At 38.7% G+C, this 14141-nt stretch overlaps 1 protein-coding gene across 3 annotated transcripts in view; it reads left to right on the top strand.

The window, feature by feature from the left end:
* SLC16A9 (solute carrier family 16 member 9) overlaps nucleotides 1-13403 on the top strand; it is a 31523-nt gene extending 18120 nt beyond the window's left edge. For 2 of the 3 annotated variants that reach the window (XM_045025483.1, XM_045025484.1), the window contains exons 4-7: nucleotides 7067-7210; nucleotides 8586-8681; nucleotides 10929-11840; nucleotides 12228-13403. In XM_045025483.1, coding sequence (XP_044881418.1) covers nucleotides 7067-7210; nucleotides 8586-8681; nucleotides 10929-11840; nucleotides 12228-12406 — 1331 coding nt within the window. In that variant the 3' untranslated portion in view covers nucleotides 12407-13403. The remainder of the gene's footprint in view (nucleotides 1-7066; nucleotides 7211-8585; nucleotides 8682-10928; nucleotides 11841-12227) is intronic. The other variant, XM_045025485.1, reaches the window with a different exon arrangement.
* Nucleotides 13404-14141: the final 738 nt, after the last annotated feature.

The following is a 14141-nucleotide window of genomic DNA, read 5'->3' as shown; positions in this document are numbered from 1 at the left end:
CTGAACTTTAGGGTACAGACGTGGGGACCCGCATGAAGACCCCCTAAACTTATTTCTACTAGCTTAGGTTAAAAACTCCCCAAGGCACAATTTCTCTCCTATACCTTGGATTAAATAACGCTGCCACCACCAAGTGATTTAAACAAACATTTAGGGAGAGCCACTTGGAGCCCTACCTTCCCCAAATATCCCCCCCAAACCCCTACACCCCCTTTTCTGGGGAGGCTTGAGAATATATCCTCACCAATTGGTACAGGTGAACACAGACCCAAACCCTTGGATCTTAAGACAATGAAAAATCAATCAGGTTCTTAAAAGAGAATTTTAATTAAAGAAAAGGTAAAAGAATTACCTCTGTAAAATCAGGATGGTAAGTACTTTACAGAATAACAAAAGACTCAAGAGGATCTCCCCTCTAGGCAAAACCTTAAAGTTACAAAACCAGGCATAAACCTCCCTCTTACACAAAGGAAAACACAAGCCAAAATAAAAGTAAATTAACGCATTTCCTTGCTAAATACTTACTAACTCTATAGGAGTTGGATTGCTTGCTTCCTTGATCTGACTGCAGCAATCACACAGAACAGACAGACAAAGCCCCCCTCCCCCCTAGATTTGAAAGTATTGGTCCTTTTGGTCAGGTGTCAGCTAGGTTACTTAACCCTTTACAGCAGTGGTTCTCAAACTTTTGTACTGGTGACCCCTTTCACATAGCGAGCATCTGAATGTGACCACCCCCTGCTCCCTTATAACTTAAAAACACTTTTTATATATTTAAGACCATTATAAATGCTGGAGGCAAAGCGGGGTTGGGGGTGGAGGCTGACAGCTCACGACCCCTCATGTAATAACCTTGTGACCCCCTGAGGGTCCCGACCCCCAGTTTGAGAACCCCTGCTTTACAGGTAAGAGGATTTTGTGCCTCTGGCCAGGAGGGACCCCATAGCACTGTATACAGAAAGGTGGTCACCCTTCCCTTTATATTCATGGCAAGGCTACGCTCAGAAAGACCTCAAGACTTCTGGAATATGCTGCTCAAACAGGTTCACTTTTGTTTCTACTGCCTGTCCCTCCCTTCTCACATTTATCCCCAGACGACTTCTCTTTGTCCAGATCTATTCCACCCCCAACAATCTTCTATTGAACTTTTGAAACTTTGCCCTTTTAGAGTAGGGTGACCAGATGGCCTGATTTTGGGGTCTTTTTCTTATATAGGCTCCTATTACCCCCCACCCTACCCTGTCCCGATTTTTCACACTTGCTGTCTGATCATCCTATTTTAGAGAGAGGTAAGGGATTGACTCCATGTACACAAATTTGCAGCGGGACAATAGGGTTGAGGTCTGTTATTTCTCACCTCTCTCTATTATTTATTTATTTGAAAACATTTGTGCTATTAACAAGCATGTTATCTCTGGAGACACAAATCCACCATTTGAGAACTGCAAAAGTAAGCATCTCTGATGGTATCCTCCAGACTGAGCACCGAGTCCCATTGGGTAGATAGGTTATTTAGGTTAATCTTTCTATACAGAAGCCCCTAGAACCCCATAAGATTGGGTCCCTAATCCATGAACTATTGGAACTCATTTACAAAACTTTTCTTAAACATTATATGACTATATTGTCTCATACTAATATAATTAGAATTTATAATCCCTATTCCATGATGAGATACATTATAGCTCAAAGATATCTTAATTAAAATGATCTTTACGTAGGTTTTTACCTCAAAAACATTTTATCAAAAAAATCTGATTTAAATAAAAAAAACAGATTTTTTGTATTTTTTTTATCATTGGTTTTTATCCACCCTGATTTCTGCTAAATCATCACAAACAAGAAATAGCAATTTGAAAAAGTGAAGCGAAGGAGATGTTACTACTGATGGTCTGCAAAGCAGGGTGAAGCCATGCTGCCTGCAAAGAAGAAGAATTGTCTAGGGACCCCTGGACTGAAGCATCTGCCTTGCAAATAATGTGTCTGCAGTGGTCAAAAGATCTAAGTAGTAGTGTCTTGTGAAGGTGGAGCTTGGTGGCCACATGGCTGCCTGGCAGATCTCTGATGTGGCTTTTTGCCTTAGAGTTAGCTATAGGTGATTTAAGGTCCTTAATAATTTGGATGGAAAGAAATAAAAAGTGAGGAACATTTTCTTATTTGTGTGTGAGGCGGATATTTATAAATCTTCTGACATCAAGCTTATGCCAGAGATTGTCTTGCAGATGTTTAGCAAACATGAGGAAATAATTAATTCTTAAGAACCATGGAGAGATTACTATACTGAAGGAAGGAGTTTGTCTGAGAATTATTTTATTTTAGTGAAGGCCTCTGTGTGATTCTTCCATGGAGAGTATTGTTATCTCTGAAACTCTCCTGTCAAAGATAATGGCTACCAGAAATCATATTTTTATTGACAGAAAGTAGATATCTTATGTGCAAGGCCTTGAAGCTAGAAAAGGAAGAAGCCCATAAAAACAAGTTTAAATCCCATTCCAGAAAGATAGATAATCTAGGAGATTGATCCATTTAACTGCTCTCTGAAATGTGAGAATTTGGGAATATGAAGTATTAAAAGATTCAGCATATAAATGTATAGACTCATAGACTTTAAGGTCAGAAGGGACCATTATGATCATCTAGTCTGACCTCCTGCACAATGCAGGCCACACAATCTCACCCATCCACTTCAATAACAAACTCCTAACCTATGTCTGAGTTATTGAAGTCCTCAAATTGTGGTTTGAAGACCTCAAGCTGCAGAGAATCCTCCAGCAAGTGACCCGTGCCCTATGCTGCAGAGGAAGGCGAAAAACCTCCAGTGCCTCTGCCAATCTGCCCTGGAGGAAAATTCCTTCCCGACCCCAAATATGGCGATCAGTTAAACCCTGAGCATGTGGGCAAGACTCACCAGCCAGCACCCAGGAAAGAATTCTCTGTAGTAACTCAGATCCCATCCCATCACAGACCACTGGGCATACTTACCTGCTGATAATCAAAGATCAGTTGCCAAATTAATTGCCAAAATTAGGCTATCCCATCATACCATCCCCTCCATAAACTTATCCATAAACTGTCCAAGTGACATTTCAGATTCAAAGCTGTACTAGACTGTAAAGCAAATGCAATGCTTTTTTAGTTTCCACACAACTAGAACACTCCTGAAAAATGGACCTTTAAGGAATAGGCTCCTAAACCTAGGGCCACAGCATCTTGCAGAAATTGTAGAATATTTGACATGTCTGTATCTTCAGGCTTCACTTTCTTTTCCTGTACTAAGTTTTTGAGAGAAATGATTTCCTGGAAGCCTATAGTATTTGAATTATTTTTAGAGAATATCATGTTTCTATTAGAATCTCCTGGTTCAGGATCCCATGAAGTTAGAGTCAGAGGTATTGGGTCCTTTGAGACAGGATGTCGACTTACTGGGCGGGGGGGGGGGGGGAGAGAAACATTCTGAGCTATGGACGTCCGTATGAGGTCTGAGTATAGTAACTGTCAGTTTAATTTTTGGATCCTCTTTTGAGTGAGGGGTGGCAGAGGGAATTGATAAAGAAGAAGTTATGTCTCCCAATGTGAGCGTCTGTTTTCAGCAAGAGCCTTGGGGTCCCCTTTAAATAGCTACTCTGGCATAAATACCAGGGAAGGAGAGGAATTATTTCAGCTCAGTGCTAATGTGGACACAAGGACAAACGGATATAAATTGTCAATCAGGAAATTTAGGCTTGAAATTAGACGAAGGTTTCTAACCATCAGAGGAGTGCAATTCTGGAACAGCCTACCGAAGGAAACAGTGGGGGCGAAGGACCTCCATAACTTTAAGATTAAGCTAGATAAGTTTATGGAGGAGATGGTATGATAGGATAATGGGCTTAGTCAATAGGTCAATTAAGTGCCACACTGGTAATTAGTACAATGGGTCAATGATAGGATATTGTTAGCCTTTTTCCAGAGGGTATGGCTGGAGAGTCTTGCCCGCATGCTCGGGGTTCAGCTGACCGCCATATTTGGGGTCGGGAAGGAATTTTCCTCCAGGGTAGATTGGCAGTGGCCCTGGAGGTTTTTCGCCTTCCTCCGAAGCATGGGGCAGGGGTCGCTTGCTTAAGGAGTGGGTGGATCGGCTTATGTGGCCTGCATCTTGCAGGAGGTCAGACTAGATGATCATAATGGTCCCTTCTGATCTTAAATTCTATGATTCTATGATTCCTTCTGCTGGTAAATAGGCTCATCAATATATTGATAACGCAGCCATGGGATTTTTTCCCTCGGGAGTGGGGAGGAAGGGGCGGGGCAACAATGGTCTCTGTCCTCCACAACCCATTGGTTTCGTTCCTCACCTTCCACCCTATTTGGGAATGAAACATCTTTCAGCGGGCAGGTTGGATGTGGCTCTTTCTGGACCCTATCAAAGCTGCTTATGGTGGGGTCCAAAGGAGATAACAGATTATGAGGCAGCACTTTGCACAGTGTTGCATGTTTTGACTTCTTGCCGGCATGGGAGCAAAGGGCCAAGCTTACTGCTTCAACTCTGATCCCCTGCTTGGTACTTTGTTGAATTGCCACTGACCCACCAAGCCATATCAGGATTTTTTTGTAAGAAGGAGGTCCTGGAATTTGGAGATTCCCTTCATAAAAAGAGGAGGAAGGAAAAGGAAGTGCTGTTTCTCTTGTTCACAGTATACTGACCAAGAAATAGAGAATGAAAAAGAGTGCAGATTCCTCTGCTCAATGGAATTGTTATCACTGCCTAATGTTTTTAGTGTAGCAGAACTTCTTATGTAACCCACAGACAACCTGTGTAGTTTTGTTTTTAAATCTTGTGGTTTTAAGAAACATACCAATTTTAATTTGCCAGTCTAGTGATTAATTTCAAGAATCACCGGCAACCTAACACTTCAAGCACTTGCCCTCACTAATTGCACTGCAGAACTTTCATCCTCACAATATGCTGATTGTTGCCTTTCCCCTTGACAAGCAGCAAGGTTGAACTTCCAACTAGCTTCCTTACCTCTTCTAAAATCAAAATAACCAGCCTCCACAATCAAGCTTCTGGTTCCCTCCACTAACTCTTTCTCCCTTATCCTTGCTTGGATAGAGCCCTGATGTAAACCACCTTGAAGGGTCCTAAAACTAACAACTTCTTTAGAAGCAAAAGCTCTGACCTGCTTTTCACTTGACCTATGGTTCCCTTCTGCTGCCAGATCTTTACTCCATCCCAGCCTGCTTCCCAGAATTGCTTGTGCCTGTGCCAGTACCGCTGCTAACTGTACTAAAAGCCTGGCTCACATTCCCAGTTCCCACATTCACTAATTTGCAACTGCTGTTTACCTTGTTACCCACCTTGCCTTAATGCCCATCTTCTGGGAATTCCTCATGTTTTCCCTTAACATAAGCATGACCAACTTGACAAGTGTCATCTAGTACAGTGGTAATCTACCATACTGCCATCTTCTATGTAGTACTTCTAGAGAATTGCAATTAGATATGGGCCAGATCCAAATATCCTTTAACTCTGAAGTTTGATCTTCTCAAATGGCAATTGGCTCTAAAACTTGCCAGGCTAAAAACCTGGTTCTGAAGACTTCCAAACTTAGGAATTTCAGATATGAGTTTGAATTTTGCAGCTCAAGGCCGTTGCTAGTTGCAAGTATTATTACTACTCTGGTAAGCTTATGATCACACGCAGGTTCTTTTTATTGCTTTTAATATGTTTTCTTTGTAATGCTTTCACCTTAAGAATAAATGTGCTGACTTAGAAAGAGCTTTGTGGTAACTTACAACTATGGGGAATTAACCTGTTTGTAGCCTCTGATGAGAAAGCAAAGCACAGTCTAGCTTGCTGGTGAACTCCATTCAGCAGGGAACTGTGCTGCCTGGATAAACCCTGGTCAGGGAGAGATATGTGTCTCTGCCCAAAAAAGGTGACAGCTAAGAAACCAGGTGCCTACAGTGGTTGCCCTTGCTGGGCCATAGAAGGGAAAGGCCAGTGCAATTTCCCTGAATTGTGCCAGTCCTTACCTCTCATTTTTTTTTTTAAAAAAAAGCTCTGTTCCATAGCCTCCTCTTCTATGCGAAATATGAGGGGGGAGACATGTGGGAAAAGGAGGCTTATTTAGTGGGACTTATTAGAGGTGTATGGTGATGCCACTAGGAATTATTTCAGATACTTGCATATGACTCTGTTTTGCATTCTGTATTTCCCTGCCTGTAACAGACAGCAGCTTACTCATGTATCTGATTTTTAACTCCCTCTACTTTAATGTTCTACTTACTATATTTTTGAAATTAATTAAAAAGAGCTCCTCTATGCTTCATGATCACTGTTCTAGACGAATTCAGCTACAATGCCCCACAGCTATGGTCTACACTAAATCCCTCATATTATGCCGATTTTAAAATAAACATCAGAAAAGCTTTTTACAACAATCTCTTAACAAAATAGTGTATTTGTAGTCAGTCTTTCATTTCCTGAAAGATTTGGGGTAAAGGTAATTTACAGTAGATGTTTTCTTAGTGTAAGCACCAGATGGCACTGTTGCCATGAATGTAAGGAAAAAATAATAGTAGAGAGACAAGGTGAGATAATATCTTTTACTGGAACAACTTCTGTTGGTGAAAGAGACAAGCCCTTCAGGACCCGAAGAAGAGCTCTGTGTAGCACGAAAGCTTGTCTCTAATATCCTGGGACCAACATGGCTACAACAACACTGCAAAAAAACAAAACAAAGCAGCTTTAAGTTTTAAATGTTATCCTATGTTGTATTATGATTATAGCACCAGGCTTTTCTAAAATATCATTAAAGATGTAAAATAGAATGTTCATATTTGTCCGGTATCATTCAGTACTGTTTGAGTGAAACTTGTCAAGAATGTATAATACATGCAAGTGCAATGTGACATTGTAGGTTTATGATGTATTGTATTGAAGACTATAATACCATTGGGATCCTGAACAATTTTTAAGAATTACACCAAATATATTATTGGAAAAAAACCTTGGAGTTCTTTTTTACTGGGACTGATATTTAAAAGCTATTTTCTTTCTTCTCTTCCCTCCCCTTCGCTGTAGGTCCTGTCTGTAGTGCATGTGTGTCTTCTTTTGGAGCAAGACCTGTGACAATCTTCAGTGGGTTTATGGTGGCTGGGGGCCTGATGATGAGCAGTTTTGCACCGAATATCTATTTTCTGTTTTTTTCATATGGAATTATTGTTGGTAAGAAATGTCACTTGTTCATATTGAGACTAATCATTCAGAAACTGAATGTTGCATTTGTATAAAGGCTGTTATTTTCAGAATCAGGACCAGATTCTGTAAATGCTTACTCATGCAAGCAGTTCTTTCTTTAGGGCTATGTGTGGGCACAGGTGTCTGCTGCACATTTGCGGTTGCAGGATTGGGGCCTTAGTTATCAAGGAATAGAGAACTGTTTATTTTAAGAATTAATGGATTGTGTTACAATACTGTCAAATACAAGGAACATGAAGGCTTTTGAGGACTCCTCAGAAGATTAGTCTCAAAACTAATGTGTTATTACCTTTCCTTGATATTGCTGATTGGTAGTGGAAGAAGGCTGAGATTGTCTATTACCCTACTTTGTTTAAGTTCTCTCCCATAGCTGGGAAGTAATAAATTTGTAAGATTAAAAGCTTATAAGGAATCATGTAGTAGAAGGAATAGTTGTTTATTAGTTTTAGTTAACAAACCAGAAATCATTAGGAAATAAGTTTTCTTCATGTAACTGAATTGAAGTTACACTGATACATGAAATTGCAGTATTCCAACTAGCTAGCAACCAGCCACTCTGTTTGAAATAGTCCAATGCAGAGTAAAACAAAGGAAGGACGCATTCCTATTTGATAATGGTTGGATTAGTATTGTAATCTTAAACTACCTGGCACATAATTAGCCATCCCAGTAATTTGTAAAATCCGTCATTACAGCTGTTTGGATGGAAGCCAATGAAGCAGTAGTAATTGGTAGAGTATGTGATTCATATGGAAAACAGGAAGATTAATAGTTAAGTTTCACATTTAGGTTCCTTTTATTGTAATAGTCTTGAAAAATGACTTTATTGTTTAAAAAGTGGCAGGAGTAGCTTTAGACAGTCTGGCTATGTATGTCCAAAATTAAGGTAGTTGTGATATAGACTAAAAAAACATACAAAGAGCATTCTTGGTCTTTGCAATTTGTTGGATCTGGAGGTACAGACCAAACAAATTTATGCCATGTGATTAAAAAGTATTGCTTGAGCTTTGAAAGTAAGTCTTTAAAATTCAGAAGTCTGGTGGTGATTTGTTTTTTGGTTCTGTTTTTAAATCTGGATAGAAAGATTAATTCATATTTATAACAATGTAACTGATGTAAGGAAAAACAAACAAGGGAAACAAGAATGTAGACCTAAGATTGTATTTATAGGTTGATCCTTCACATCCAATCTTTAATTATATTCATTAGTGATACTGTTCTACATGTTTTAATTGAATGTTGTCAAGTATTAGCTAGTTCTTGAATTTTCTAAAAAAAGGTAAACTATGTATAAAGTTATACAGGATGCCTTATGCTTTGATAAACTTCCTATATTTGTTAGGGCTTGGCTGTGGCTTATTATATACAGCAACAGTAACCATCACCTGTCAGTATTTTGATAAACGCAGAGGCCTTGCACTTGGTTTGATTTCAACAGGTATGTTTTTAAAATATTACAAATCTCTAGTTTAGAAATTATTTGTCCTAAACTGTTTACTGCTGATCTTAGTGACTAATGAAGAATCAGAAAGGATTAGTCAAAAATATCTTTAACAAAGCCAAAATTTGGGTCAATAGTTGTTAGCAGTCTATATAGCTGTGAATGGTAGTGCAAAATAACAGAAATGATGCTCTAGAATAAAATGTAACCTGTTGTTTATCATTAGAATTGCTGTTTATATAATCTTATTAGGGAACAATTAGCAAAGCTGTAGTTTAAACGGAAATTTTTCTAGACATTGTTGGTTTTGACTTTTAAAAGGACACTGAAAAGTTTAATGTTTGTTTGTTTGTTTTTTAAAAAAAAAAAGCTTGAAGTCAACAGCCCAAACCAAGCTACTTAAATATGTACATGGAAGGGATCCACGAAGTGTGGATCTCTTGAGACAGTTTAGCTCAGCCTCCTTCACAGCCCTGTCCCATCCATCCTCTGGTCTCCTGGAATTGTCCATCATCCTTACAGATAAGGGGTTGTAGACTGAGTAGGCCAGCATGGGAGTGGGCAGAGCAGGGTGTAGTTGAGAGTGCACATTGTCCCACCTCTGGCCCTGTGGGTTGCATTATCTTTTTCTCTGAGTCTCCTTCTGGAGCAGTTTTGACCAGGTGTGGAGTCCTGCTGCATAGAGTCCAAATACTATCCCATCCCAGTGTCTTACTGTGGCAGGGCATGATCTGATCTATACTATTTTTTAATTTTGTTAAAGTTGTGGTTGTTTTTGGTGGTCATGTCATGTGTGGAAGACAGAATAATTCTGTGGATTTTTTTATGTCTAATTTTTCCCTAATGTGGTACAATAAAAAAATGTTCATATTTATGTCATAACTATGTAGAATTTAAAAAACAAACAAACCCAAATTTAGAAATTGGTAGACTATCTCCATCATATTATAACAAATTTACATGACAACATCCCATTAACTTTATTCAGACAACCAGATTCAATACTGTATAAGTACTTGGAACTCCATTGACAACAGTGAAGCTGCATTCACTTAAACCAATGACTGAATTTGGCTTGAAGATTTCGTATAAAATAGTTATTTTGGTTACTTTGGTAAAACTGTATAAAATGATCACTTGGCAGTTATTTGTGAATGTTGCCTTTGAATATTCATGCTTGTGGTCATGCTGAGCTATAGAACCCCTCTGGCTCCAACCTCCTGTTCCTTCTGCAAAACCCCAGAGAAAAATTCTGAGAAAGATGGGCACCTGGGGTGCTTAAGCTGAGTCCTTATTCATTTTTAAAAAAAACACTGTATTTCAAGTTGATGACGCCCTTTAGGTCATTCATTTCATATTTGTATTTTAACTTGTATTAATCCTTATTGACGTGATTACTCCCAGTATGTTGTTTTCAGATAGATTGACGTGGTGAGGGTTTTTATTCACTACAATTATAGATTCAAAAAAAGAAAATTTAACTTCAAAAGGCATAACTCCCTGGATTTACACTGGGATATCCCCAGCAAGCCAGACTGCCTAAACAGGCCAGTACCTGTGCTTTGCTTTATCTCTGATGGCTGTGACCAGTGTATTGCCCAAAATATAAGTTATCACACAGTTCCTTCTAAGCAAGCACATTCGTACTTAAGGTAAAAACATTACAGAGAAACCTATTAAACCAAGAAAAGAACCTACATATATGATAACATTTACCAGAGGTCACTCCCCACTCCAGCCTAGGGCTCTGGTAGCTTTTATTCCCTCAAAACCCATAACTGGGTTTTCTGCATGGTTACAGGTTCATATTTGTCTTAAATCCAGAACTAGCACAATGGCTGTCCAGAGCAGCCATTTCTTTATAGAGCTCGGGCTTTGGCCATGGCCTTCTGTAACAGGTAATCAGCAGACAAAGACTCTCCTCGTGGTAATTTATTTGCATAGTGGGAATTGGGTAATTTTCATTAACCTCTTCCTAGGGATTCCCTAGGAAGTCCACTTATTGTCGTAAAAGTCCATACTTATCTGACACATTTTCAGTATATACCTTATAATTTCCAGATTTTGTATCATTCATACAATCCCAGCCCACGATAATACATACACTTAATATAATAGAGCAATTTCCTTGAAAGACCTTATCTGTCAGTTATATTTCTCAGTCTTTTTAATATTAAAGCTTGCTATTGGAGAGATGAGGTAACCTCATGAAATAACTTACACTGATCTTATTTCCTTTTCTAGGTTCAAGTGTTGGACTTTTTATATATGCAGCATTACAAAAAGAACTCATTGAGCTATATGGACTAGATGGATGTTTGCTAATAGTTGGTGCATTATCTCTAAATATACTAGCATGTGGAAGTCTAATGAGACCTTTGGAGTTATCTGATTCCCCTTTGCCAGAAAAATCATGCCTAGAAAAAGTTCCAGATCAATACTTGATTTACTACGAGAAGGAAAATGTTGAAGAAAATACAAGCATCCTAGAAAAGGGCTGCAATGAAGAAAAATGTGTGAATAATATGTCCAGTCATGATTGCAAACAGGACAGTATTTTAAATAAGAATGGATTAATATCAATACATGCAAAAGAGACAGACACTTATAAACAGAAAGTTGTAGAACAAACATACTTTTGCAAACAGCTTGCCAAGAAGAAATGGCAACTGTATTTAAACTACTGGGAAGAAACATTGTTTCTTTTTAAAAACAAAGTATTCTCATCCCTTTTTATTGCCATTTTACTTTTTGACATTGGTGGATTTCCTCCTTTACTGCTTATGGAAGATGTCGCAAGAAGTTCAAACATTAGTGAAGAAGAATATGTTATGCCTCTTATCTCCATTCTAGGGATTATGACTGCAGTTGGTAAACTTGTTTTAGGAGTACTGGCAGATTTTAAATGGATTAATACTTTATACCTATATGTAATTACCTTAATAATGACTGGCGTGGCCTTGGTTGCAATTCCATTTGCCAAAAGTTACATTATGTTGGCAATACTTTCTGGAATTTTAGGTTTTCTCACTGGGAATTGGTCAATTTTTCCATATGTAACCACAAAGACTGTGGGAATTGAGAAACTGGCACATGCATATGGGATATTAATGTTCTTTGCTGGACTTGGAAATAGCCTTGGACCACCAATTGTTGGTAAGATATTGGGTTAAGTGATGTCAAATTCTAATTGTTATAGATTCTGTTCAGTACCAAATTAAATAAATTTACACTGAAGTCCGTTCTAGTTAGTTGTGATGATAGTAGAATGATGAAATTAAAATATTTAGAAAGTTACAACACATTTCTCTACAGCTGACCAGACTAATGTAAGGGGAATATAAACATGATGAAATATTACATGTTGTGCTAAACAGTTTTTAGATTCTATTTGCTAGTTTTGCATGTTTTATGGTTTAGTACATAATGTTGTAATGTTACATTTTGTTGTGAATTCAAATATGATGATTCTCAATACATTTCTGCTGTATGTTCAGCAATTGCATATCATTGATCTCACTTTTTTTTTCTTTTTCTTTTCAGGTTGGTTTTATGACTGGACACAGACATACGACATTGCATTCTGCTTTAGTGGACTTTGTGTTCTGCTGGGTGGACTTCTTCTGTTGGTGGCAGCTCTGCCATGCTGGGACAACTGTAATAATCAGAGTGCAAAGCCACCTCCAAATACTTACTCCTACACGGTTGCATCTAGTGTTTAAATGGCAGCTGGAAAACACTTCAATGCCTTTTTATACTATGTACTATATAGCAAAATGTTTTAGTAATTTTTCCACTTATTTATGAAATACAAAAATCCTTTTACAAATAGAAAAAAATCCAATGATGCTTGACATTCATTTTTTAAGAATGGTCTTGCTTTATCTACTGTAGACTCTGGGTTTATCTACACTACAATAAGAAACCTGTAGCACTGAGTCGCAGAGCCTGCATCAGCTGACTTGAGCTGGGGGCACGGGGTATAAAATTGCAGTATAGATATTTTGTGAGTGGGCCTGAGCCTGGGCTCTGAGACCCACCCCCCATCATTGGGTTTCAGAGCCTGGGCTTCAGTGTGAGCCTGAATGTGTGTCTACATTGCAAATTACAGCCTTTCAGACCAAGCCCCATAAACATGAGTCAGCTAGCCAAGGCCAGCCACAGCTGTGCCAAGGCTCTCTTATTGCAGTGTAGCTGTACTCCATGTGTTCAGCCTCCATCTACTGTAACTTCCTTTCACCCAGTAATGGGGATATTCTGCTGTATTATCAGCTGTATTTTTTTGTTGTTTTTATGGGGAAAAATGTTGTGCTGTAGCAATTTGGAATATATTAGAAGGCCTTTTTCTTAATGGAAAATAATGGCACTAATGTCTCCCTTCAGAGGTTTCCAATAGTTGTACAATGAGAGGCTTGAAAAAAATACCTTATCACCTAGAATGCAATACATTGATGAGGTGTTTATATCATGGTAAGGTAAATGTTTCCTTTTTTTAAGGTTCCCTGCTTTATTGTAAAGTTCTAATGAGGAAAAACCTCTATTGTATAACTGAAGTAAACATTATGGTAAAACTTAACATTTTGCATACCACTGCAAACTAAGATGCTATGCTCCAAATATTTTGCTGCACACTTTTTGAAGTTTGTTTAAAAACTGTTGAACCAAAATCTTTCAAATCAAGGAATAAATATGATTTTTGAAACCACCTTAAACTTTGACTCAGTTATGCAAGCGCTTCATCCTACATTGGATTGGAGCTGTGGGATCTCTCTCCTAAGGACATGTTCCTAGGCACTTTCACTTATTCCTGTTCTATTAATTGAGTCTGGCTTTTCCAGGCCCTGTGCGTTGGGATCAAGTTCACCACCTTTCTGCAACCCAAATTCCCACTGAAGTCACTGCATGGTTTTAAATTCCTTAAGAAAAAACAGATGCATAATTAAGAAATATTATTGTTAAACTGTTACACAAAGCGTGGTTGTGTGCTTTCTGTCATGGTTATGAACTGCACTTTTGACCCCTTTTAGTCCTCCTTAGATGACAGACCTGGCTTCCTGCACCTTTCTGGGTAGAACCACATGGTTAACCACTCTGGAACTGGGTCTTTAGGTGTCTGCTCCTATTTATCAACCATGTTAATGCAACAGGCCCAACTGCATTTGATACTTGTAAGCCCTTTCACTGTGCGGAGTTGTGACCACCAATTTGATTAGAGTGGCTCAAAAAAAAAGTCTTCATAACAAAGCATTATTTATTTATTCACTGAAAGTACAATGTAAAGCCTTATATGCCTGGGTCTTACTCATACTCTAATCTTTCCTTGCTAGCTTCTGCAAGTTCTCTTCAGCCCAGCTAACCTCCACCTCTGGCTTGGGAGAAACACTGCCCTGCTCAAAACATGCTCTCTCTGTCCGTCTGTGTGTTCCCTGGTCAATGTTTTGCTGGCACTTTCCTGGG

The sequence above is a fragment of the Mauremys mutica genome, chromosome 7 (genome assembly GCF_020497125.1).
Source record: "Mauremys mutica isolate MM-2020 ecotype Southern chromosome 7, ASM2049712v1, whole genome shotgun sequence".
NCBI lineage: Eukaryota > Metazoa > Chordata > Testudines > Geoemydidae > Mauremys > Mauremys mutica.
Note: the sequence above shows the minus strand (reverse complement) of the source record. Positions and strands in the feature narration are given on the sequence as shown.